Raw genomic sequence first — 23,744 nt, 5'->3', positions numbered from 1 at the left:
ATTCTTTACTGACTGAGCTGCGAAGGAAGCCCCAATCTCCACTAGAATTCCTTGATGACTCAGACAGTAAAGAATTTGCCTGCAGTGCAGGAGACCTAGGTTGGATCTGTGGGTTGAGAAGATCACCTGGAGAAGGGAATGGCTACCCATTCCAGTATTCTTGTCTGGAGAATTCCATGGACATAGGAGCCTGGCAGGCTACAGTCCATGGGGTCGCAAAGAGTTAGACATGACTGAGCGACTTCACTTTTATGATGAAGTCCACAAGGACAGGGCCTTGGCCTGTTATGTTCACTGATTTATCCCAAGTGCTTTGATCACTGCCTGGCCCATGAATGGAAGGCAGTATCTGTTGAAGGAACAAGTATATACTGAATCCCTGTTCCACAGTATTAGAAAAACAAGAATAAATAATCTGCGGTTCTTGCCCTCCTGGGGTTGACAGCCTCTTGGGGAAACTCCATACAAACAAGATAAAAGGGAGGCCTCTTGAACTGCTCTAACTGAGGTCTAAGAAAAGAGCCAGGAGAAAGAGCAAATTAAGGGAAGTCTCACACCAGAAACAAAAGAACTTCCGTGGCTTGTGACAGTGGCAATCATATCAACAAGTCACTAGTATTTACCCCTTACTACAGGCCGGGCTCTGCTCCCAGGGCTGACCACGTTTAACCCATGAGCCCCTCCTAACAACCCCACAGGGTGATATGTCGATTACCCTCCTTCTAGAGAAGTGGAAACTGAGGCAGAGGGAGGTTCAGAGAATCCTTGAGGCCACCGAAATAGTTAGGGGCAGACCTGGCATGGAATACAGGTGGCTGGTCACCAGACTCAGCACTTTGAACCACGATGCACCTTCTTTATGGCTAAAGACCACAGAAATAAGAGCAGGGAAACAACTGCCGCAGATGTGGAGTATCTGTGTTATGAGGAGTTCCTATATCCTGTGATAAACCGCAATGGAAAAGAATACGAAAAAGGACAGATAGATCTATATAACTGAATCATTGTGCTGTACAGCAGAAATTAACAGGACCCTGCAAATCAGCTACACTTGAATAAAATAAATTTTAAAAAAATAAAAAGGATTTCTAGAAACTAGCAAACCCCTCAGCCCCCAGTGGATGTTTGAGCAAAGAGACAGGAACAGACAGTCACCATCTGAGTCCCGTGTGATCTTTGCAATCCTCTACCTGCCAGCCAGAGCTCTGGTCTCTTCTCAGAGCTTTGGGGATGAAATTACTGACATGAGATGTGGGAATGAGAATGTTCACAGGAAAACCTAGTGGAACTGGAATAAACAATATTCCTAAAAGTCTGAAAATGGATTTGAAACATCTGATAAAAGCTAGTGGGGAAATAGTGTTAAGAATCTGATTCTTAAGCTACAATATGTGTCTTAGTCGCTCAGTTGTGTCCGACTCTTTGTAACCCCCGTGGACTGTGGCCCACCAGGCTCCTCTGTCCATGGTATTCTCCAGGCAAAAATACTGGGTTGGATAGCCATTCTTTTCTCCAAGGGAGTTTCCTGACCCAGGGATTGAACCCAGGTTCCCAGATTATTTACCATCTGAGCCACCTGGGAAGCCCTAAACTATAATATTGTACATCAACTATACCTCAATAAAATTTTTTTTTAAAGATTAGATTCTTAAATAAATCTTTTTTTAAAAAACCTAGTCCTTGATAAAAATTTCTTGTCCTTAAAAACAGGAAAAAAAAAAAGTGCTCTTAAAATCTTCTACCTGCAGAAGACTGTCATGATTTAGGAGACTGTTTTGGCATGGGGTGGGAGCAGAGCACAGGCAGCGTTTTTCTAAATTATGCAGCTCCTGCTCTCCACTGGAAGAGACAGAAAGCCATCTGGGAGCAGATCTCTGGTCTCCAAGGACTCCTTGGAGCACACCCAACGCAGGTTATGAAAATAAGAGGCTAGAAGACAGGTGGAGAAGCCTTAACAAAACCTGCACGTGGAAGGGGTCCTGTCTTTCTCGAAGTATTTGGTGTGGGTGGGGATGGAGTGGGGTTGGGTGGAGTGATGTGTACATAAGGGTCCCAGCCCTCCTGGGAGAAATGCCCAGCCCCACAGTTAGGGAAGCCTATTGAGAGATGGCATAGAGTAGTGGTAATTAAGCTCCCAGGCAGGAAACGCCCCTCCCTGTACAGAGAGGAAAGTCTGGCCTAGCCATGTGAGGCCACCCTAGGGCCCCTGGGTGGTTTTGAGAGATCGGGTCACTGTCACTGAGACTCTGAGTCCTGCAGGACCCAACTTGGCTCAGTTTGGGGGAAACGAAGCATAAAATGGAGCAAAAAATCCAAACTCTGTTGGAGCTAGTGGGGTCACTGCTGCAGCTGGTGAGGTCTGTTGCATCAAGGGCACCGCGCAGTGGCCTGCAGGGACCTGTGACCTGACCGCGGTGCCAATGGCCCAGTCGGCCCAGCCAGGCTCCGCCCCCTGTCCCCACCCCAACACCTGGCACTTGAACGCGGGACTAGCCCCATCTGAACTTCATAACATGACACCAAGTTTCAGATCCCCTTTTATCACCGTGCGACTCAACTGCTTTTCTTTTCCTGCTCAAAACCATGCTAATCATGCTAATTCTGTTTCGGGAAAAATCCCCCCAAAACAAAGGAACCATAAGGTTCAGTTCTCCCCTATGGGTTTTTTTATTTGTTTGGTTTTTTCCTACCTATGGGCTTTTTTGTTGTTGTTCTTATTTAAATGGAGCACTTTAAAAAGTCTTTCTTTTGTTACCTGTAACAGATCTTCACTGAGGACTTCTGTTTTCTCAGCCCTGTGGGAAAAATTCAAAGTTCAGAGTTAGACGTCTGGAAATAAAAAGCAACCCATGAAACTGAGTAATTAGTATCCTGGAGTTTAAAACGCAACAGGTAGAAATGAATGATCACAAGGGGGGAATTTCTACCAGTTTTTATACTAGAGGGCGACTTTAGCAAAGCCACAAAGAAACAAATAAATGAAAGTTTCCAGAAACTAGCAACCCTAAAAACCAAATGATTGAGATCAGTGGTTCTCAAACTTGGGCCTACACAGACCCAGCAAGGGGGATGGGGTTGGGGGGAGTTGTGGCCTTAAAATGCCATATTCCAGAGTTTCTACCACTGTAGTGAGATCCCGAATTTGTAACAAGCCCCTCCCTGCCCAGAATTCCCTGGCAGGAGGCCTGTAGACCACCCTTTGAGAAAAGACTGCTCTGGAGAAAATTAAACTTCAGTTCTTAAAATGATCACTTCTGAGTTTCACAGCAAACAGTGTGTCACAGATCCATAAAGGTTATGCAATGATACACACTGGGTAACAACATTTAAGTCTTCCTTCCTTCAGCTATCTCATCTTTACTTTCAAAAGAGACAAAATATTTTCACTCTTATCTATGCTTCAGAACTCCTGCTGACCTTTCTAGAGGACTGATACAGCAGCCGACAATCAGCAGAGCACTGTGAGCTGCTGGAACCTCACGTGCCAGACCGCCATCCTTTTCCAAGAAGATTTTTCTCTGCAGTCCAAAACAGCAGCATTGTTGGTATACCCAGAATCATTACAAAAGAGCCATTCTGGACTTCTGCTTCAAATAGTGATTTAAGCCCAGTCATTTAACATCCCTACCAAATTCCCACTGAAATGAACTGGGAAATTTTTAAATGAAAATGAAAAAAAAAAAAATTTCAGTTCTGACCACACTGTAGAAGGGAGGAGGGAAGACCATTGATGAACCAGAAAATATGAATCCTTTTCGTAAGATACACTGCAGAACAGAAGGCTGCATGACCTTGATCTTGCCCATGAAACAACACAAGAGAATAAGAAGGCATCTGGCCAGGAAAACCGGTGGGACCCCCAAGAATGACCACAAAACACCGCTAGGCCCAGAAGAGCACTAGATGCAAGAACGGTGGCCCACACTCCCAATCCCATGCCTGGGAGATGGCACGTCAAGTGAAACCCAGCCGTTGGCACGGAGAGTTCCAATACCAGTCATTAACAACAGTGCCCCAGTTAACGTGGAGATGCCTACAGGAGTGGCTCACTTGTGGTTTCTGCAGGAAACTAGAACTCTGACCTGATTCAATCCTCCCAGGTCCAGAGGTGCAGAGCCTGGAGATCAGGCCAAGGCCCCAGGTTCCCAAAGAGGCCAACTCAACTCTATGAACGAGTCCTGGAAGCTGCTGGCCAAAATATGTCATCCTAGCCCTTGCTTGGCACACATGGTGCCAGGCATTGCTGAAGCGCCAAACACAGGTAGTCATGCCAGTTAGGGAAGTGGAGCAGGACCCCAGCTGACTATGATCTCAAGCAAGTGGCCTCGGAGAGAAGACTGTGAGTTGACAGAGCAGGGACAAACCTGGCATGAGATCACCATTAGTTCAGTCGCTCAGTCGTGTCTGACTCTTTGAGACCCCATGAATCACAGCACGCCAGGCCTCCCTGTCCATCACCAACTCTCGGAGTTCACTCAAACTCACCTCCATCGAGTCGGTGATGCCATCCAGCCATCTCATTCTCCGTTGTCCCCTTCCCCTCCTGCCTCCAATCCCTCCCAGCATCAAAGTCTTTTCTACTGAGTCAACTCTTCGCATGACATGGCCAAAGTATTGGAGCTTCAGCTTTAGCATCAGTCCTTCCAATGAACACCCAGGACTGATCTCCTTTAGAATGGACTGGTTGGATCTTTTGGCAGTCCAAGGGACTCTCACCAACACCACAGTTCAAAGGCATCAATTCTTCAGCATGAGATCACCATCAGTTCAGTTCAGTTCAGTCGCTCAGTCGTGTCCGACTCTTTGTGACCCCAAGAACCACAGCACGCCAGGCCTCCCTGTCCATCACCAACTCCCGGAGTTCAAACTTATGTCCATCGAGTCGGTGATGCCATCCAGGCATCTCATTCTCTGTCATCCCCTTCCCCTCCTGCCCCCAATCCCTCCCAGCATCAGAGTCTTTTCCAGTGAGTCAACTCGTCGCATGAGATGGCCAAAGTATTGGAGTTTCAGCTTTAGCATCAGTCCTTCCAATGAACACCCAGGACTGAGCTCCTTTAGGATGGACTGGTTGGATCTCCTTGCAGTCCAAGGGACTCTCAAGAGTCTTCTCCAGCACCACAGTTCAAAAGCATCAATTCTTCGGCAATCAGCTTTCTTCACAGTCCAACTCTCACATCCATACATGACCACGGGAAAAACAATAGCCTTGACTAGACGGACCTTTGTTGGCAAAGTAATGTCTCTGCTTTCTAATATGCTCTCTAGGTTGGTCATAACTTTCCTTCCAAGGAGTAAGCGTCTTTTAATTTCATGGCTGCAATCACCATAGGTTCATCATTAATCCCAGTCTTGCCACTCCTCGAGCAAAATACCACCTCAAGACTATGTAACTTTCATTTGTCTTCACTGGCCAGAACCCAAAGCTCTAGATAGGGCCCTGGACGATTCTGACAGCATGCTGCTATCTCCTTCTGTAAGTATAAGTATGTGCAGAGAAAAGTCCCAAGGCCTATTAAAATATTCACAAGTTCAAAAGAGAAGATGCAGAGCATATATGTCTACTTATGAAACAAAATTTTTAAAATAAAAGAGGAAATCTTAATTTTAAAACTCCCAGTGTGGCCAATGGGCACATGAAAAGATACTCAAGTTTGTTAATTATTAGAGAAATACAAATCAAAACTACAATGTAGTACACTTCACTGGTCAGAACGGCCATCATTAAAAAGTCTATAAATAATTTATGTTGGAGAGGTTATGGGAAAAAGAGAACCCTCCTATACTGTTGGTGAAGTGAAGTGAAAGTTGCTCAGTCATGTCCGACTCTCTGTGACCCCATGGACTATACAGTCCATGGAATTCTCCAGGCCTGAATACTGGAGTGGGTAGCCATTCCCTTCTCTAAGGGATCAAACCTGGATGGAACCCAGGTCTCCTGCATTGCAGGAAGATTCTTTACCAGCTAGGCCACACAGATTAATTATACTGTTGGTAGGAATGTATGTTGGTGCAGTCACCATGGAAAACAGTATGGAGTTTCCTCCTTAAAAAAACTAAACATAGAGTTATTGTATGACCCAGCAACTCCATTCTTCGGCATATATTCCAAACAAAATTATAACTCAAAAAGACATATGGGCTCCAGTATTCACTGCAGCACTATTTACAATAGACAAGATACAGAAGCAACATAAGTGTTGACAGATGAACAGATAAAGACGATGTGGTATGTGCACACACACACACAATGGAATATTACTCAGCTATAAAAAAGAATGAAATAACATCACTTGCAGCAAAACAGATGTACCTGAAGATGATCATACCAAGTGAAGTCAGAGAAAGACAAATATCATATGATATCAGTATATATGGAATCTAGAATACGATACAGATGAACCTATTTACAAAACAGAAAGAGACTCACAGACACAGAAAATAAACTTATGGTTACAGAATGGGAAGGAGACATGAGGGATAAGTTAGTAGGAGTTTGGGATGAACAGATAAAAACTACTATAAATAAAACAGATAAAAAGGTCATACTGCAATGGCACAGGGAATGATACTCAATATCTCATAATAAACCATAATGGAAAAGACTATGAAAAAAAATATGTATGTATGTGTAACTAAATCACCTTGGTGTATGCCAGAAATTAACACAACATTTAAAGCAACTATACTTCAATTTAAAACATAATTAATAAGATAAAATCCCAATGTGGGTGTTTGGCAGGTATGAGAGAGTTAGTAACAGCTCAGTGGTTTGAGAGAATAAACCATTTATCTTATCCCTGCTGCTTGTTCAGTGACCTCACAATGGTAACTTGAAATGAATTTTTAAAAAAAATCAAATACAATACAAACAAATACACATAATACAAATCAGGGCTTTTTCTTTGAGAGTCAGCTGTATGAGCACAGCACTGCTATAGCCACAAAGAAAATAAAGCTGATGTAAAAAGAAAGCAAGAATTAACTTCAGAAAAATCAAGTTGCTCCCTTTGATAGTTCAGCTGGTAGAGCGGAGGACTGTAGAAAAATCAAGTCTGTTGGCAAGACAGTCCGAGTTTACTACTACGCTTTGCTGCAAATAACTGACTGAACATAATAATATCTGTATCAAATAGCAATATATGCAAAAGTTGTAATGTAATTGTATTGGAAGGATGGGGAAGCAGAAGTAGAGAGCCCTAAACCCTCATTTATCATAACAGGAAGTCAATAAATAACATCTAAACTTGATAACTCAAAAGACAGTGGTTTATATATATTATCTATAAATATAGATAGGAGTTAATGCCAAAATAAACAGCTCAAATTTGAAAGCAGTTGCCTCTTCAGTGAGGGAATCTCAACTGGGAAAGTGCAGTGAGTGAGGAGAGAATCCACTGTAATTTCTGCATAAGCCTTTTCCTGTTATTTGACTTTTAAAATTACAACAAATTTCAAAAAAAAAATAACACTTCTTAAAATAGTTAAAAAGTAACAATAGTTCGTTACTTTTTTTCAGCAACACGCTTGATATGGTTTCAAGCGATGCATAAACTTAAGTGAAGCTTAACTTTAACTGTAAAGCGATGGGTCCAACTGTCAATCTGTACAAAAGAACAACAGAACACAGACATCAGAGCATCTGAAATACAAGGCAAATCGGTATATTTGTCGTCCTTTCTTCAGATTGACAACTGTGATCCTTTGCTTTAAATTTAGAGGCACTTTACTTGAAAAGGTATCTGCAGACTGAAAAACACACAGAACATACTATGTGAAAATGTTAACAGACAGTTTAAAGATAAGTTTATCAGTTCATCCTGTTTCTCTCCTTTGTGGACACTCGGTATACCACACTGATGAAGCTAACTTTAGAAAGAGATCCAGTGCATCTTCTTAATTAGATTTTTGCGTTCAATGAAATTAATTAAAATTGCCTATAATCAGGAAAGATTATTTCCCCCCTAGCTTTCAGTTCAGTTCAGTTGCTCAGTCGTGTCCGACTCTCCGCGACCCCATGAATCACAGCACGCCAGGCCTCCCTGTCCATCACCAACTCCCGGAGTTCACTCAAACTCATGTCCACAGAGTCGGTGATGCCATCCAGCCATCTCATTCTCGGTCGTCCTCTTCTCCTCCCGCCCCCAATCCCTCCCAGCATCAGAGTCTTTTCCAGTGAGTCAACTCGTCGCATGAGGTGGCCAAAGTATTGGAGTTTCAGCTTTAGCATCAGTCCTTCCAATGAACACCCAGGACTGAGCTCCTTTAGAATGGACTGGTTGGATCTCCTTGCAGTCCAAGGGACTCTCAAGAGTCTTCTCCAGCATCACAGTTCAAAAGCATCAATTCTTTGGCGATCAGCTTTCTTCACAGTCCAACTCTCACATCCATACGTGACCACAGGAAAAACCATAGCCTTGACTAGATGGGCCTTTACTGAGGTATAATTCACAAAACTCCGTGTATTTAAAGTATACAATGTGATGATCTGATTCACACACACACTGTGAAGTGACTACCACAAGCTTAATGAACACATCCCATTACCTTTTGTGTTATAGTTGGGAGAAAGCTTGAGACCCACTCTCAGCAGATGTCAAGGATGTATCATTAACTATAGTCACCACGCTGTAGTGAAAGTGAAAGCCATTCACTCGTGTCTGACTCTTTGCGACCCCGTGGACTAGACAGTCCATGGAATTCTCCAGGCCAGAATACTGGAGTGGGTAGCCTTTCCCTTCTCCAAGGGATCTTCCCAACCCAGGGATCGAACCCAGGTCTCCCGCACTGCAGGCGGATTCTTTACCAGCTGAGAGCCCCAAAATTTATTCATCTTATAATTGAGGGCTTTTACCTTCTGATTAGTATCCCCACCATTTCCCTGAGGCCCCATTCCCTGGTAACCACCACAATGTTTCTTTGAGTTCAACTTTGTTTTATTTGAGACTTAACACATAATTGAGATCATACAGTATTGGTCTTTCTCTGGCTTATTTCACTTAGCATAAAGTCCTTCTGGTTCATCCACGTGTTGCGAATGGCAGCATTTCCCAATTTCCTTCTTTCTCATGGCTGAATAATGTTCCTGTGTGCCTGTGTGTATACAAATTCTTTATCTATTCATCCATCATTGATGGACACTTTGTTTTTATACCTTATTGTAACTATGCTACAATGACCATGGACGTGTAACTATCTCTTAGAAATACTGATTCCACTTCCTTTGGATATACACCCAGAAATAGGATTCCTGGATCATATGGTACTTTTTTTTTTGAGGAACCTCCATACTGTTTCCCTTAATGGCTGCACCAATTTACACCACCGACAGTGTAAAAGGTTTTCAGTTACATTTTGGCCATATGGAAAAATGTCTTCATTGGATAAATGTCTGTTTAGGTCTTTTGACCATTTTTTAATCAGGTTATTTGTTTTTTGTGGGGTTTTTTTTTTTGGCTATTGCATTAATGAAATTGGCAAACTCATACAATATATTATATGATATATATATGATACTAACTCCTTATCAGATAGATGGTTTGCAAATATTTTCTGCCATTCCAAAAGTTGCCTTTCCATTTGGTAGATTGTTTCCTTAGCTGTGCTGAAGTTTTTTAGTTTGATGTAGTCCCATTTGTTTATTTTCACTTTTGTTGCCAGTGTTTCGACTGTTATGTATATTAAATTATTGCCAAGACCAATATCAATAAGGGGGAAGCAGCAGCAGCAGCAGCTTTCCCCTTATTTTCTTCTAGGACCTTTATGGTTTCAGGTCTTATATTTAAGTCTTTAATCCATTTCAAGTTAACTTTTGTGAGTGGTACTAGGTAGGAGTCCAGTTTAATTTTTTTGCATATGAATATGTATATTTCCCAACAGCATTTCAAACAGACTATCATTTCCCTACTCTGCATTCCTGGTGCCCTTGTCAAAGATTAGTTAACTGTGTATGTGTGGGTTTAGTTTTGGGCTCTTTATTTTGGTCCATTGGTCTATGTGTCTGTTCTTATCCCAGTGTCATAATGCTTTGATTACTGTAGCTTCATAATATAGTTTGAAATCAGGAAGTGTGATGCCTTCTGCTCTGTTCTTGCTCAGTAATGCTTTAGCTATTTCAAGGTCTTTTGCTGTTCCATATGAATTTTAGGATTGTTTTTTTCTATTTCTGTGAAAAGGGCCACTGGAATTTTGATGGGACTATACTGAATCTTTGGATTGCTTTGAGTAGTATAGAATTTTAAAATACTAATTCTTCCAATCCACGAATATGGGTTAGCTAGCAAAGATAACTTCTAAATCACAACTATAGAATGTAATATACAAACTAGGATGGCTCCCTCACACAGAAACTCCCCAGTGGACTGTGCTATCCCCATCTTAATTTTAGGGAGCCACCAATGTTTCCATCTCCCTCCGACATGTGGTCCAAATGACCTGACCTCCCTCATCACTGTGACTGGTCCAAGACTCAGCCCTTTCTATGCTGAAGTGCTTTGGAACACTTATCTTTACCAGAGATGTGGAATTTTTACCCTAAGGAAAGTTTGGCAATTAGCATTCAGAGCACTGGCCAAGGTCCCCATTTAAAAGCCATTTACCTAAGCCAAAGAAACTTAGTTTTACTGAGACTGAATTTATCAAGAAAAAGTGATCCAATTATAAAAATATACTTGCTAAATTGGATTGTTTTCAATCAAACATTTTGCTACACAGACCTAAACTCTTGGCATATGAGGTTTTTTTTTCTTTTCTTCTGCTTTGTCTGAGCCTTCCTTGTGTCCAGCATTCCATGCTTGAAAACACACTTGATGTTTCCTGTCTGTAAGTGGAAAAACAATACAGAGCAGGAAGGTACCTCCCACTCGCCATTTTACTCTGGGGGTTGTTTTTTCCTATGCAAGCCGCTGCACAATTTCACTAGTCATTCAGACAAGGCGTCCATCAGGCACGATTTTTAATTTACTTATCACTTTCTGATAAAGCATAAGATTTCCCTCTTCTAATTCCCAAAGTCTAAAAAGCAGCCATGCTGTGTGGGCCATAACGTAGTCATCTTTTCCAGAAAAGCTCAAGTGAGGAAAAGGGCCAAAGGAAGATTTCCAATTGGCCTTGACAATTTCCACCTCTAACCGTGGACTGACTTCTGGAGGAGTTTCTGCCATCACCACACTCAATGCCAGATGCTGCTATCATATCATGAACTGCCATTCTACTTCCTGGGGCACAGATATAAGCGTAAAGCACGGACCATGGGAGCCATAGACATAAATGCTCGAGTGTCCACACCTTCAATGCACACTGTGATCTTCCAAGCACTTTTTGAGCATTACTGACCTCATCCCAGCATGACAGATCACTCCCTGGGGGCAGGGACCAGGTCTATCTTAGCATCAACCCTCCCCCAGCACCTCGCTTAGCCCCTACCTGCCACACAGTAGGCACTTGAATGTGTGTTTGTGTGTGTGCTTAATCGTGTATATCTCTTTGTGACCCAGTGAATTGTAGTCTGCCAGGCGACTCTGCCCAGGCAAGAATACTGGATTGGGTTGCCATTTCCTCCTCCAGGGGATCTTTCTGACCCAGGGATCAAACCTGCATCTCCTACACTGCAGGCGGATTTTTTACTGCTAAGCCATCAGGGAACCCCAGACGCTTAGTAAATATATACGGAATGAATGAATGACAAAGTGACTGTCACAATGACAGAGAAAGATTTGCAATAAAGAATATTCTAGATTTCAAAATCTAGAACAGCAAGATTAGAATAGAGATAGTAAAGAAAACAGTCACACGAAGGCAGAAAAACAGCCACACATAAATACAGATTTGCCTTCCACTGTAAAATCCAGTGACTACAATGAAAATGCGATCTTCTCTTCTGAAATTCATCTTTCTTTCATGGAAAAAAAAACAAAAAACGTAAACCATCCCTATGACCAGGGTCAGCAAACTATGGTCTGTAGATCAAATCCAGTTCACTGACTATTTTTGTATGGACAGCAAGCTAAGAAGAGTTTTTATTTTTCAATGGTTGAAAGAACTCAAAAGAGCAATACACAACATTTTATCACATGTGAAAATTATGAAATTCAGGTTTCGGTGTGCACAAGTCAAGGTTTCCTAGGGCGCAGCCTGGCTGATCTGTTGATGTATAATCTATGGCCTCATTCACTATAGCAACAGAACTGAATTGCTGCAACAGAGACCTTGTGGTCTGCAGAGCTCAGTACACCAGCTGGCTGTTCACAGGAAGAGTCTGCTGACCCGGGGGCTGCAGCAGTGATGGCTACAGTGTGTGGTGCAAACCACGCCCACAGGCTTTTGAGAATCACTTTGCGGACTGGTATGTGAGGCTGGTCTGGAGGTGTATTTTCTCTGCCTTGTGTTCAAGAAGCAGCTGCTAAAATGAATGTGGGTTGCTGGCTCTGCCAGTATCGTTCAAAGGTGGAGGCACAGCCCAGGGCTGGTCACGCTGGTGACAGTGAAAAATCAGAAATTAAGCTTCCGCTCTGCCTACCCACTTCCACCCACCCACGTCCCCCCAGAAACTCATATTATAACGATGGTTTTCTCCTCGATTCTTGCTTGTAAACAGATTGCAGGATGAGAAATAAATACAATTGTCTGGTCAGGCATCGCACTTTTTCTGGAAAGACTAGACAATAAATACTTTAGGCTTGCAAGCCACATCGCCTCTGCTGCAATTACTCAGCACTGCCATGCAACACAAAAGCAGTCAGGGACAACATAAAAATGAATGAACCCGGCTGGGTTCCAATAAAATTTATTTATGGACACTGAAATTTGAATTCACACAATCTTCATATGTCAGGAAATATTCTTCTTCTTTTGATTTTTTTTCAACCATTTAAAAAGGCAAAAACCATCGTGAGCCTACTGCAGCTGGATTTGGTCCACAGGCCACAGTGTGCTGACTCCTGATCCATGTACAAGTGAAATACGGTTTCCCATGAAACTCCAATCCTTTTTAATCGCTTCTAAATTCTTCTGACTTTGAAGGGGGATTTCAGCACTTTCCCAACTTGCATTTCAGACACTGGCTTTTCAGGACACCATTAGATTACTCCTCTTCAGTCCCTTCAGCCACTCTGGGGGCTCATCTTTCTACCCACCCCGTACCCACTGTACCCAGGGATGCAAATCAGTGGTACAGGAGCCAGAACTACCGTCTAACGTCGAGGGCTTCCATTGCCTCCAAGATCACAGTGCAGCCATTTCTGGTTTAGAAATTCACAAGAGATCAAGTTCTGTAGGTTTTTCACTTACACTTTAGCTTTGATACGCCAATTAAAGTTGGGGGGGGGAGAAATGGGACATGGAGAGAATTTTTAATAAACTGATTTTAAATTCTGATTATCTGCAAATACCTAAATGCATCTCTGATGAACAAGATAAACTCTGATCAATCTTTTGCAGATTCTCAGTATCATACATGGGGCAACAGCACTGCATGGTCACTGCATGCACTGGAATTTATATTCTCAGAGGAATTACAGCAGCCAGACCCATGGCTAAGTGGTCTATTTCATTCTGCTGGGAACCAGATTTTGTGCAACGCTGTCATCTCCTGTTACAAGTGTTTATAAAATCCCCTTGAGCCTGGGCTCGGAGTTTGGGCTCACTCATCTGATTTCACAGTGAGTCAGGGGACTACTGAGTGAGTTTTTCCTGTTTTATCTCATTAGATTAGCTGTCTTCTTAAGTTCCTGGGAAGGAACTGCAAATCTACTTAATTGGATTTCAAAAATAAAGGCCCCTCTGACACTTTATAAATGAATCAATTTGCAACACATTCCACAAAGTAATTTTAAAAGCCTTAAAGGAGCATTTACAGAACTCTAAAGGGATAGTATAGGGGAAAAAAGTCTCCATACATAATGCTGAAAACAAACTGGGTACTAATCGGCTATACCCCAGTACAAAATAAAAAGTTTAAAAAAATCAGGGAAAATGATTAAGGAGAAACTGTTTCGGTAACAGTATGGGTGACAAACATCTCATAGTTCTCTACTTTGATTTATGTCCCCAAATGATGGGATTTTACCCACATATTTATAGCTGTTCTAAGTAATATATATCTATATATCTTACTTTAAATAACAATAACAAACCCTATAAATCTTAACTGAATCTCTGTAATATTATCTGAATTTGAATCAATGACTGAGGTGAATTGTTACATTTTAAAATAAGTTGAATTGAGTTTTATAATTTTCCTGCATACATAAGCTTGTCCCGCAGCTTTTTGTTTGGTCAGTTGGGTTTTCCCCCCTCTGGCACCTGGAATGGAATCTATTTGCCATCGCTGCTGTAACCATGAGATCAGCCTAAAAGCTCCACTGAGGACTTCTGCTTATGGCAAAGTGAGAAAGAAAGTTCATGGTCACCAGTACACTGTATGACTCCTTTCAGTGGTTGGGCGTCCAAGTGCCCCCCTCCCAGGCCTACTCTAGTCACTTACAGTACCTGCTCGTGCCTGGGGGCAGCTGAGTTTGCCATCTCAAAACTTTCTCTCAAAGCTTCCTCAAACAGGTAAAAAATACGTGAGGAATATTTTGCAAAGTATTGCAAACAGTGCATGCGGAGCTGAGACCTCTGGTGGGATGCGAGGAGGACCAGGAACAGGGGGTCAGGTCTTGTTCACTGCCAAGCAAGGCAAGAGGCCAGCAGCAACTACGAAGCCATGCAAGAAATCTAAATCGAAAGTGCCAAAGGCAAAGCCACACAAAGTCAAGGGCTCGGCTCTGACTCAGGGCCCGGGCCACCGGTGGAGGCATTCCGCGTCTGAAGACAGGTTGTGCTGGCTCCCTTCCAAAGGCTTCTTCCTAAGTCAGCACATTTGGACTTTGGAAAGCATGTTCCCATAGAAAGCAGGTTATAAATGATCATTACGTTCTCAGCCCAGCTTAGAGGGACCTACTTCGCTTACAGTTTATCTAAATGACAGCCCTCGTGGGCGGGCATTGGCTGAACCCAGGGAACATCAGTAAAAAAAGAAAAACCAGGAGATAACTGCGGTTCTCAACCATGGCTATGCATTACAATTCTTTCAGAATAATGCAGGGGGCTTTTGAAATAATGCAAACAATTCTGTCTATATAAAATGATCAGAAAAAGCAAATCTAGAGAAGCAGAAAGACGCCTAGTGGCCACCTGAAGGTAAGGGTGGGAATGTGGATTAGCAAGAGAGGGGAACGAGGGAATCTTCCCGGGTGATGCCACTGCTCTAAAGTCAGATGGTGGTGATGGTTACCCGACTTTGCAGATTTGCTAAAAATCATTGAATTGTATACTTAAGATGGGTGATGGGTGAATTTTATGACAAACAAAGTGTATCTCAGATTTCCCTGGTGGTCCATTGGTTAAGAATTCACTTGCCAATCAATGCAGGGGACAGGGGTTCAATCCCTGGTCCAGGAAGATCCTACATGCCTCAGGGCAAATTCCACAATGACTGAAGCCCTCAAACGCATGTTCCCCAACAAAAGAGGTCATCACAATGAACCCCGAGCACTGCAACTACAGAAAGCCTTTTTGGAGCAACAGAGACCCAGAGAAGCCAAAAGAAAAAAGAGTTTATCTCAATGAAGTTGTTAAAAAAAAGAATAATAGCTGGACCCCAAACCAGAAAGGTTGAATCAGAACTTTGAAGGGCAAGGCCTGGCTTTTTTTTTTTTAAAGCTCCCAGCCCACCCCAAAGTGTAGCCAGGGCTGAGAACCCCTGCATTAGATGGTCAGAGGCGATGGCAGAGAAAGTACCAGGACACGGTGGAGAGAGGGACCCGCAGTAAACGCAGACAGAGGGGAGAGCCCACAGTGTTCCTGGATAACAGGCCAGAGACCTTCGAGGTCAAGACCATTCAGGATGTGGTCTGATGGGAATGACTCACGACTGGATTCATGCTCTTCCTACTCAGGCAGAGTTCGCTGAGGGATAAGAAACTAATGGATGGCAGATTCTAAGTTTCATTTTAAGTTTCAAAGATAAGGAGACACAGCATAACAAGAGGCTGAGAGTCAGGGCTCTGGAGTCAGCCAGACCTGACTTTGAATCCCCGTGTTGTGGTCGGCTAAGCTGCAGGGCTTCCCTGTGGCTCAGAAGGTAAAGGATCTGCTTGCAATGCAGAAGACCCAGGTTTGATCCCTGGGTCGGGAAAACCCCCTGGAGGAGGGAATGGCCACCCCCACTCCAGTATTCTTGCCTGGAGAATTCCATGGACAGAGAAGCCTGGAGGGCTACAGTCCACGGGATCGCAAAGAGTCGGACACGATTGAGCAATTAACACACACACGCTGCAGACAGGAGGTTCCACTTCCTCCACTGTAAAACGGGAATAATCCTAAAACCTTCAAATAGGAATAACCATAATACCGTCACTTTAGCAGTTATTTAGAAATGCCATTTATCTCATTTGACTTATCTCTCATAAACTGGGTCTCTGGCACTGAGTTCATGGAATGTTAGTCGTTCTGAGAATTACAGCAAACAACAATCACCAGCAGATAAAACCAAGATAGTCCAGCTAAGGAAAAGCTTTCCGTAGTCATCAAGCTGTTGTAGCTCTTCCTGGGAGAAGTCAGGGCTGAGCCATGACAAAAAGCCATGTCACACTTACACAGCGGGAGCAGGGCAGGCTGGTCAGTTGCAACAGAGGCTTGGTTGTGATAATGCTGAGTGGGCTGCAGGCCACCAAAGAGAAGCACAGGCACAAAACACACAGAAACTTAGCGATCAAATATGTGGTGAGTTAGCAAAACCCTTCATCAAAGGATCAGCATCTTAAGCAGGCTGAGCCTCGCGGGGACGGTAATGAGGCTGTAACAATGCCAGCATCAGTGGCTCTCAAGCGTGAGCTCACGGAGGGGCTGAGGAACTCTGCAGAGAGAAACCACCCGAGGTAGGACCTGCCACAAGCTGTTTCTGATCTTGATTCATTCAGCCTGTATTCACGGAGCTCTCTCTAAATGTCAAGACCTGGGCAGGGAGGAAAAGAGAGAGATGCACCTCAGTCTCCACCCTGGGGGAGTTGATGGGAAAGACAGAAAAGTAAACAGGTTCGCATGGAGCTGCAGGAGCACAGGGAGAAGGGTAATGGACTGCGCGGCCAGGAGAGCTTTCACAGGGAAGCCATCCAAGAAGTTCTCAGATAAGACGGAACATTCGAACAGCGTGGGGGAAGGGATCTGGAGAGGCCGCTGCACTGGGGCACGGAGCACTGGGGGAGGGGACCTAGCTGAAACAGAGGCTCTGCCTGCTAAGGAAGCAGAGGGCAAAGGGGAGCCACTGATGGCGTCTCGGCAACGGAGCGGCAAGGCGAAGCCCAGGTCTGAATTTTAGAATGACAACCCTGACAGCAGGATGCAGGTAGGAAGAACACCTGGAGGACCCCGGGCATCATCCAGGAGACGGGATAAGAGAGACCCACCCCTCACAGTCTCATGCCAGCCAATGACATGCCGCTATTTTAACAGAAATAATAGGGCAGAATTAATAAACTCATGGCTTCAAAAACACGTTTTAAACGTTCCAGAAAGATGTATAAAGGATGGAGCTCTCTCTGCTCAAGAAATAAATCAAATGCAGACACTAAAATTCATGGATGGGACTTTCCTGGTGGTACGGTGGATAAGAATCCGCCTGCCAATCAGGGACACGGGTTCGATCCCTGGTCCAGGAAGATTCCACATGCTGAGGAGCCACTAAGCCTGTGCACCTCAACTGCTGGAGCCTAGGTGATCTAAAGCCCACGAGCCACAACTACTGAACCTGCATGCTGCAACTACTGAAGCGCATGTGCCTAGTGCCTGCGCTCTACCACAAGAGAGGTCACCACAATGAGAAGCCTGCGCACCGCAGAGAGACCAGCCCCTGCTCTCTAACTAGAAGCGCATGCGCCTAGTGCCTGCACTCTACCACAAGAGAGGTCACCACAATGAGAAGCCTGCACACCGCAGAGAGACCAGCCCCTGCTCTCTATAACTAGAAGCGCATGCGCCTAGCCTAGTGTCTGTGCTCTACCACAAGAGAGGCCACCACAATGAGAAGCCTGCGCAGCGCAGAGAGACCAGCCCCTGCTCTCTATAACTAGAGAAAAGCCTGAACAGCAATGATGACCCAGTGCAACCCCCCCAAAAAATAAATAAAATTCATGAATTATAACCTGTTTAAACCACCGTATCTCCAATATTAAATTAAGCCTTTGTATCTATTCCTTCTTTAAAAAAAAAAAAGAATGAAAGCACTTTCACATATATTATTTCAGTTTCTTATATTACACATACTCTTGTGGGGTAATTTTTATTATCCCTGCTTCATGGATGTGGAAACTGAGGCAAACATCCATTAAATAAATTACAGAATGAAACAAAACTCTTTGGACCCTCAGAAAGAGAGCAATTTCAAGATCATTAACCAAAGCTGAGTCTCTCTGAATTAATTTTCCTGCTAGATGCTGGTCCTAGCTTCACCACAAACTAACTGTATGGTCTAAAAACACATTCTTTACCTTCCTGTATCTCTACTTTATTTATATTTGCATCAACGATCTTACACAATTTTTAAAAGCCATAATAAAGCAGCAAATGAGAGGGTATTTTGAAACCTGCAAAACCGTGCTTTGCAAATTGAGGATTGCATCTCTATAAACAACAATCAATATTTTTTTAAAAGCAGGTAATACTGAGAATCTGGGTAAGTGTGGACCCTCTAGGTTTCTACAAGGAATACACATCACAGATGTAGCACAGAAAGTTCCATGATTAGTGTGGTGCACAAGATGAAGGGGAAAAAACATTCACCTGGAAAAATGGGGTGAGGCTGCTTTTGAGGGATGACGGATAGATTCTGGGTGGAGAACACCATCAATCTTAACTTGCCCTTTTCTAAAGGTCAAAGGGAAGAATGTTCCAACACCACAGCTTGATGGATGAACGGATGCTGTGGATGACTCGAAACAGAAAATGGATATTTTCAAAAGAGGCTTTTACTCAAAAAATGTTAACTGAGTGGAGCTTGCAGCCCAACATTGAGTCGCTGTCGTGCATATTTTGCCACTAACCTTCCCAAATGGTTAGTCACTGAACAAATATTTGTTGGGTTCCCTTCCATTGGCCATCACAAATAAGATACAGTCCCTGCCCTGACCAGCTGGAGGACTATCAAGGAAAATACACGATGACCTCCTGTGCAGTGAGTGCTCCAATGGGGAGCCCAGGACCCTCCAAGAGGGGTAGCTGTCTGTTATTATCACCATAGTTAACATTTGCTGAACTCATACCGTGCGCTTAGCACTGTTCCAGATGCTTCTAAGAATTAATTCCTGGGATTTTCCCCAGTGGTCCAATGGCTCAGATTCCAAGCTCCCAATGCAGGGGACCCAAGTTTGATCCCTGGCTGGGGAACTAAGATCCAACATGCTGCAACTCAGAATTCACATGCCACAACCAAGCTTTGACACAGTCAAATAAATATTTTTTTTAAAAAAAGAATTAATCCCTTAAGGCACAACAATAACTTCATGGCATAGAGAGAAGGCAATGGCAAGCCACTCCAGTACTCTTGCCTGGAAAATCCCATGGACGGAGGAGCCTGGTGGGCTGCAGTCCGTGGGGTCGCTACGAGTCAGACATGACCGAGTGACTTCACTTTCACTTTTCACTTCCACACACTGGAGAAGGAAATGGCAACCCACTCCAGTGTTCTTGCCTGGAGAATCCCAGGGACGGGGGAGCCTGGTGGGCTGCCGTCTATGGGGTCACACAGAGTCGGACACGACTGAAGTGACTTAGCAGCAGCAGCATGTTACAGATGAGGAAACTGAGGAACAGAGAAGGGACTTGCTCAAGGCTTTCACAGCTAAGCCCTGAATCTGGGCAGTTTTATTCCAGAGATCCTGTTCTTCATGTCTGTGTTCCAGGTGCTTTACATACAGTAACTCATTTGATCCTCAAGATAATGATGAGATCAATATTGCTATTACGTACATCTTACAGATGAGAAACCTAGGCACAGAGAAGTTAATTAATTTGCCAACGGTTACAGAGCAAAGAGAGGGCATCTAACGCAGACCAAAGACACCAGAAAGGTTTGCCGAAACTAGTGATGGCTTTTGAGGCCATCACTGGGTGAACTGGAGTTTGAAGCATGGGTGTTGGACAGAGAACAAGGGGACAGTGAGGCAGTGAGCACAGAGGTAAGAGGGACGGCAAGAGAGGGTACAGACACAAGGTGACACAGGTAGGGGAGAATGCCCTTTGGCCCGGACGCACAGACCTGCTGTAGTCTGAGGCAAAGCAGGAGGACTAGAGAAACCTTCCAGGACTCTGGGCCTCACACAGAGCAAGAGGCAGAGGCAGTCCACCACTTAGGGAAGGGGTGGGAGAGCTGGCACCTCCCACCCGAGGCTGCCCAACGCACAAGTATGCCGAGCCTGCTTAAGGGCGGAGAAACCTGCAGGACTCTGGTCCCTAACACGAGTATCAGGCAGTGGTCCTCAACCACAGGGAGGGGCAGAAGAGCTGAGAAGAGCTCTTCTGATGCAGGCACACAAGTCCTACTAAGCAGGATAAGCAAGAAAATTGAGCTAAAAGAGCCCTGACAGACGGAAAATTTTCAACCTGCCTTTGAAGAAGTTGAAGCCTGGGCCTGGAGTCACACAACAGACTAGACTGATTTGAGTCCTCACGATGATGGCCTGACAGAAGAGGGACGTGATCTCAGTTTCCACACACGTCTGGAACTCAGTCAAAACTTAACCACAGGAGAGAAACAGAAGGCATGCGTTACTAAGAGTCAACGGAGCTAGATCCACAGAAGCCAAGGTGTTGGAATTACCTTGCAGGGACTTTAGAACAACTATGATAAAAAAATATTAAAGGAGCTAATGGAAAAGGCATGCGTAGACAAGGGATTTTAGAGGAGATCTGGAAAATGAAACTAATTATCCAAGCTAAGAGGTGAAGTATTTAAAACCTACGGGACAGTGTCAGTCTCTCACATATGTAACTATACAGTGCTCAAGGGAAAAAAGAAAGAACAGAAGACAGAAGGAATGGTTGAACAAACAGTGGCTGAAAAGTTTCCAATTTAATGAACAACATCAAACCAGTAACCCCAGCTCAGAGAACTCTTAGTGGGATAAACACAAAGGAAAACACACCTGGAAAAAACAAGGTCAGAGGTTCTCTGGTGGTATAGTGGATAGGAATCCACTTGTCAATGCAGGGGACACAGGTTTGAACTCTGATCTGGGAAGATGACACATGCTGTGGAGCAACCAAGCTCATGCACTGCAACTACTGAACCTGTGCTCTAGAGCCTGAGAGTAGCAATTTCTGAGCCCGCATGCCGCCACTACTGAAGCCTGTGCACCCTAGAGCCTGTACTCCACAACAACAGAAGCCACCCCAATGAGAAGTCCAAGCACTGCAGTGAAGAGTAGATCCTGGTGGCTGCAACTAGAGAAAGTCTGAACACAGCAATGAAGACCCTGTGCAACCAGAAATAAATGAATAAATTAAAATAATTAAAAAAAAAAAAAAAGATTAAGGTCAGGGACTTCCTTTATGGTCCAGGGGTTAAGAATCTGCACTTCCACAGGTTTGATCCTTGGTCTGAGAACTAAAATTCCCCATGCTGCACGGCATGGCCGAATTAAAAACAAGCAAACAAAAACCTAAAAAACAAAGATCAAGGTCAAATTGTTAAAACTCAAAGATAAAGAGAAAATCTTACAAAGCAGAGAGGAAAAAGAAGAAGAAGAAAACAGAAGGGCACTTCACAGACAAGGGCACACCAACAAGAATGATGGCTGACTTGTCATCAAAAACGCTAGGACCAGATGACAATGGAATAACATCTGTAAAGTGGTGAGAGAAGAAAAGTCTACCAGTGATTCCACATCCTCAAAGATGAAGGTGAAATAAAGACATTTTTAGAGAGACAGAGGTTAAAAAGATTTCATCTTTTGAAGACCTCACTACAACACTGCAGTGGGGAGGACTGGGGAGATGGAGACAGTGTAGGCATAAGACATCCCTGCTTATCCAGTTTGGACTGGGGAAAGCCCTGAGCTCTTCCTTCCCAGGCCAAGTCCGATTAGTCATGACTGCCGGTAGCCTGGGTCAGAGAGGCACTGTGAGCCTGTACCCAAACCCCCTGGGAAAGAGAACGAGCCAGACTGACAGTGACAGAGTGGCAGAGAGATGGCCAGTCATTCCAACTGTGGATGTGTTTGCCCCAGGCACTCAGTGTCAGACTTAACGTCACACCCTAGTTCCACCATGCAGGCGGATTAGGCACAGTGAAATGTTAAGAGATTTCATCTACTTTCTAGTAAAGTATTAGAGGACAGTTTAACACAAAGAAGACTGCCAGTTTTTAGCTTTCAGATTTTCACTGCTTACATCTCTGAAGTCTTAGGAGATAAAGTAAAACTTTGGGCTACAAGTGTGCTAGGCAGTTTAGAGTTGACTTCTCAACCTTGGCACCACTGGTGTTTTGGTCTAGATAATTCCTTCTTGCTGGGAGTGCTGTCCTGGGCACTGCAGAATGTTAACAGTGGCCCTGGATCCTCCAGCTTAGAAGCCGGTGGCAGTGTATCCCCTTTACCCCAGAGATGAAAACCAAAATTATCTAGGTATACTGAAAAATGTTGGGGTGGGGGGCAAAACTGCCCTCGATTTTGGTTAATAGAAAGCACCTTGATGGCCATCAGAAAGGCAGAAAGACGGCATTCTTTCAGTGTGAAGATCAACGTAATTTATTCACACAAACGGGATGGGAGGTTGAAGGAAGAGAGAGCATACTCCTCTAATTTTGTAATGACCTAGCAAATAACTCTGTTTTTGTTTTATTAGTATTATTAGTATTATTCCTGATGATGTACATTTGGGGGAGTCCTGTACCCTGGAAAACAAAAGAACATAGAAACTTCCTTTACTTCTTTTCTGAAGACTACTTCTTTAGTCCCTTGAGAAACATTTTATGAAATGGTGATAGCATTGTATTTTTTTTTTAACTTCCAAGAACTCTGTATCTTTTTGTAGCCACCCCTCTTTTTTTTTTTTTAAGGGGAGGTAATATCTTTTCTGGGGACTTTTCTTACAAACTATGGTTCTGCCTTGAACAACGAATGAGCAAATAAAACAGCACTTGCTTTAGTCATCTGTAGAGCAACCTGCTACTCAAAAAGTCACTTGGGACTTTTTCTGAATGGCTTACAGTAACTTATTTTTTAATTAAAAAAAATTTTTTAATATCTCTTCTAACATTTCAACAGATTTTAATGGAAGAGAGGAAATAAATATGTATTTAGCCAATCATCTTAAATGAAACCATCTCTAATAATGTCTTAAGTTCCTCTCCTCAGCAGAGAATTTCCCTACCATGGATAATTTCAGGAAGCTACTAGTGGAGATGACAGTCCCAATTCGCTGTGCTGTAATATGTTATTATGATAGCTATGTCCCTAGGAATTTATAAAAATTCCTGATTAAAAAAATCAGCAGATCAAAAGGCAGAGGGAGAGCAATCCGACTGGAGCACCTTAAGCGAGCACAGGAATTTCTATGGCATCACGGGGCAAATCTGGTATTTTATCACATATGGATATCGCTCAAACAGGAAGCTAATCTTTCCTTACCACTACAAATGCTCTTATAAGTGAGAACACCTTATACATGCATTCCTCCTTTGCCACCTATAATTTTGAAAGTAGAATAGA

At 43.6% G+C, this 23,744-nt stretch overlaps 1 protein-coding gene across 5 annotated transcripts in view; it reads right to left on the bottom strand.

Annotated features, from left to right (window-relative positions):
- Window positions 1-23,744, bottom strand: part of ARHGAP17 (Rho GTPase activating protein 17) — a 100,959-nt gene that overhangs the window by 57,052 nt on the left and 20,163 nt on the right. For all 5 annotated transcript variants that reach the window (XR_008683712.2, XM_055409708.2, XM_055409707.2 and 2 more), the window contains exon 2: window positions 2,756-2,795. Coding sequence is in view for 4 of the 5 variants with exons in the window: in XM_055409708.2 (XP_055265683.2) it covers window positions 2,756-2,795 (40 nt within the window). In the remaining variant the exon portion in view is untranslated. The remainder of the gene's footprint in view (window positions 1-2,755; window positions 2,796-23,744) is intronic.

The sequence above is a fragment of the Moschus berezovskii genome, chromosome 27 (assembly GCF_049115385.1).
Source record: "Moschus berezovskii isolate FMDL1 chromosome 27, NW_MosBer_1.0, whole genome shotgun sequence".
Classification (NCBI taxonomy): domain Eukaryota; kingdom Metazoa; phylum Chordata; class Mammalia; order Artiodactyla; family Moschidae; genus Moschus; species Moschus berezovskii.
This window is presented reverse-complemented; position numbering and strand designations above follow the sequence as displayed.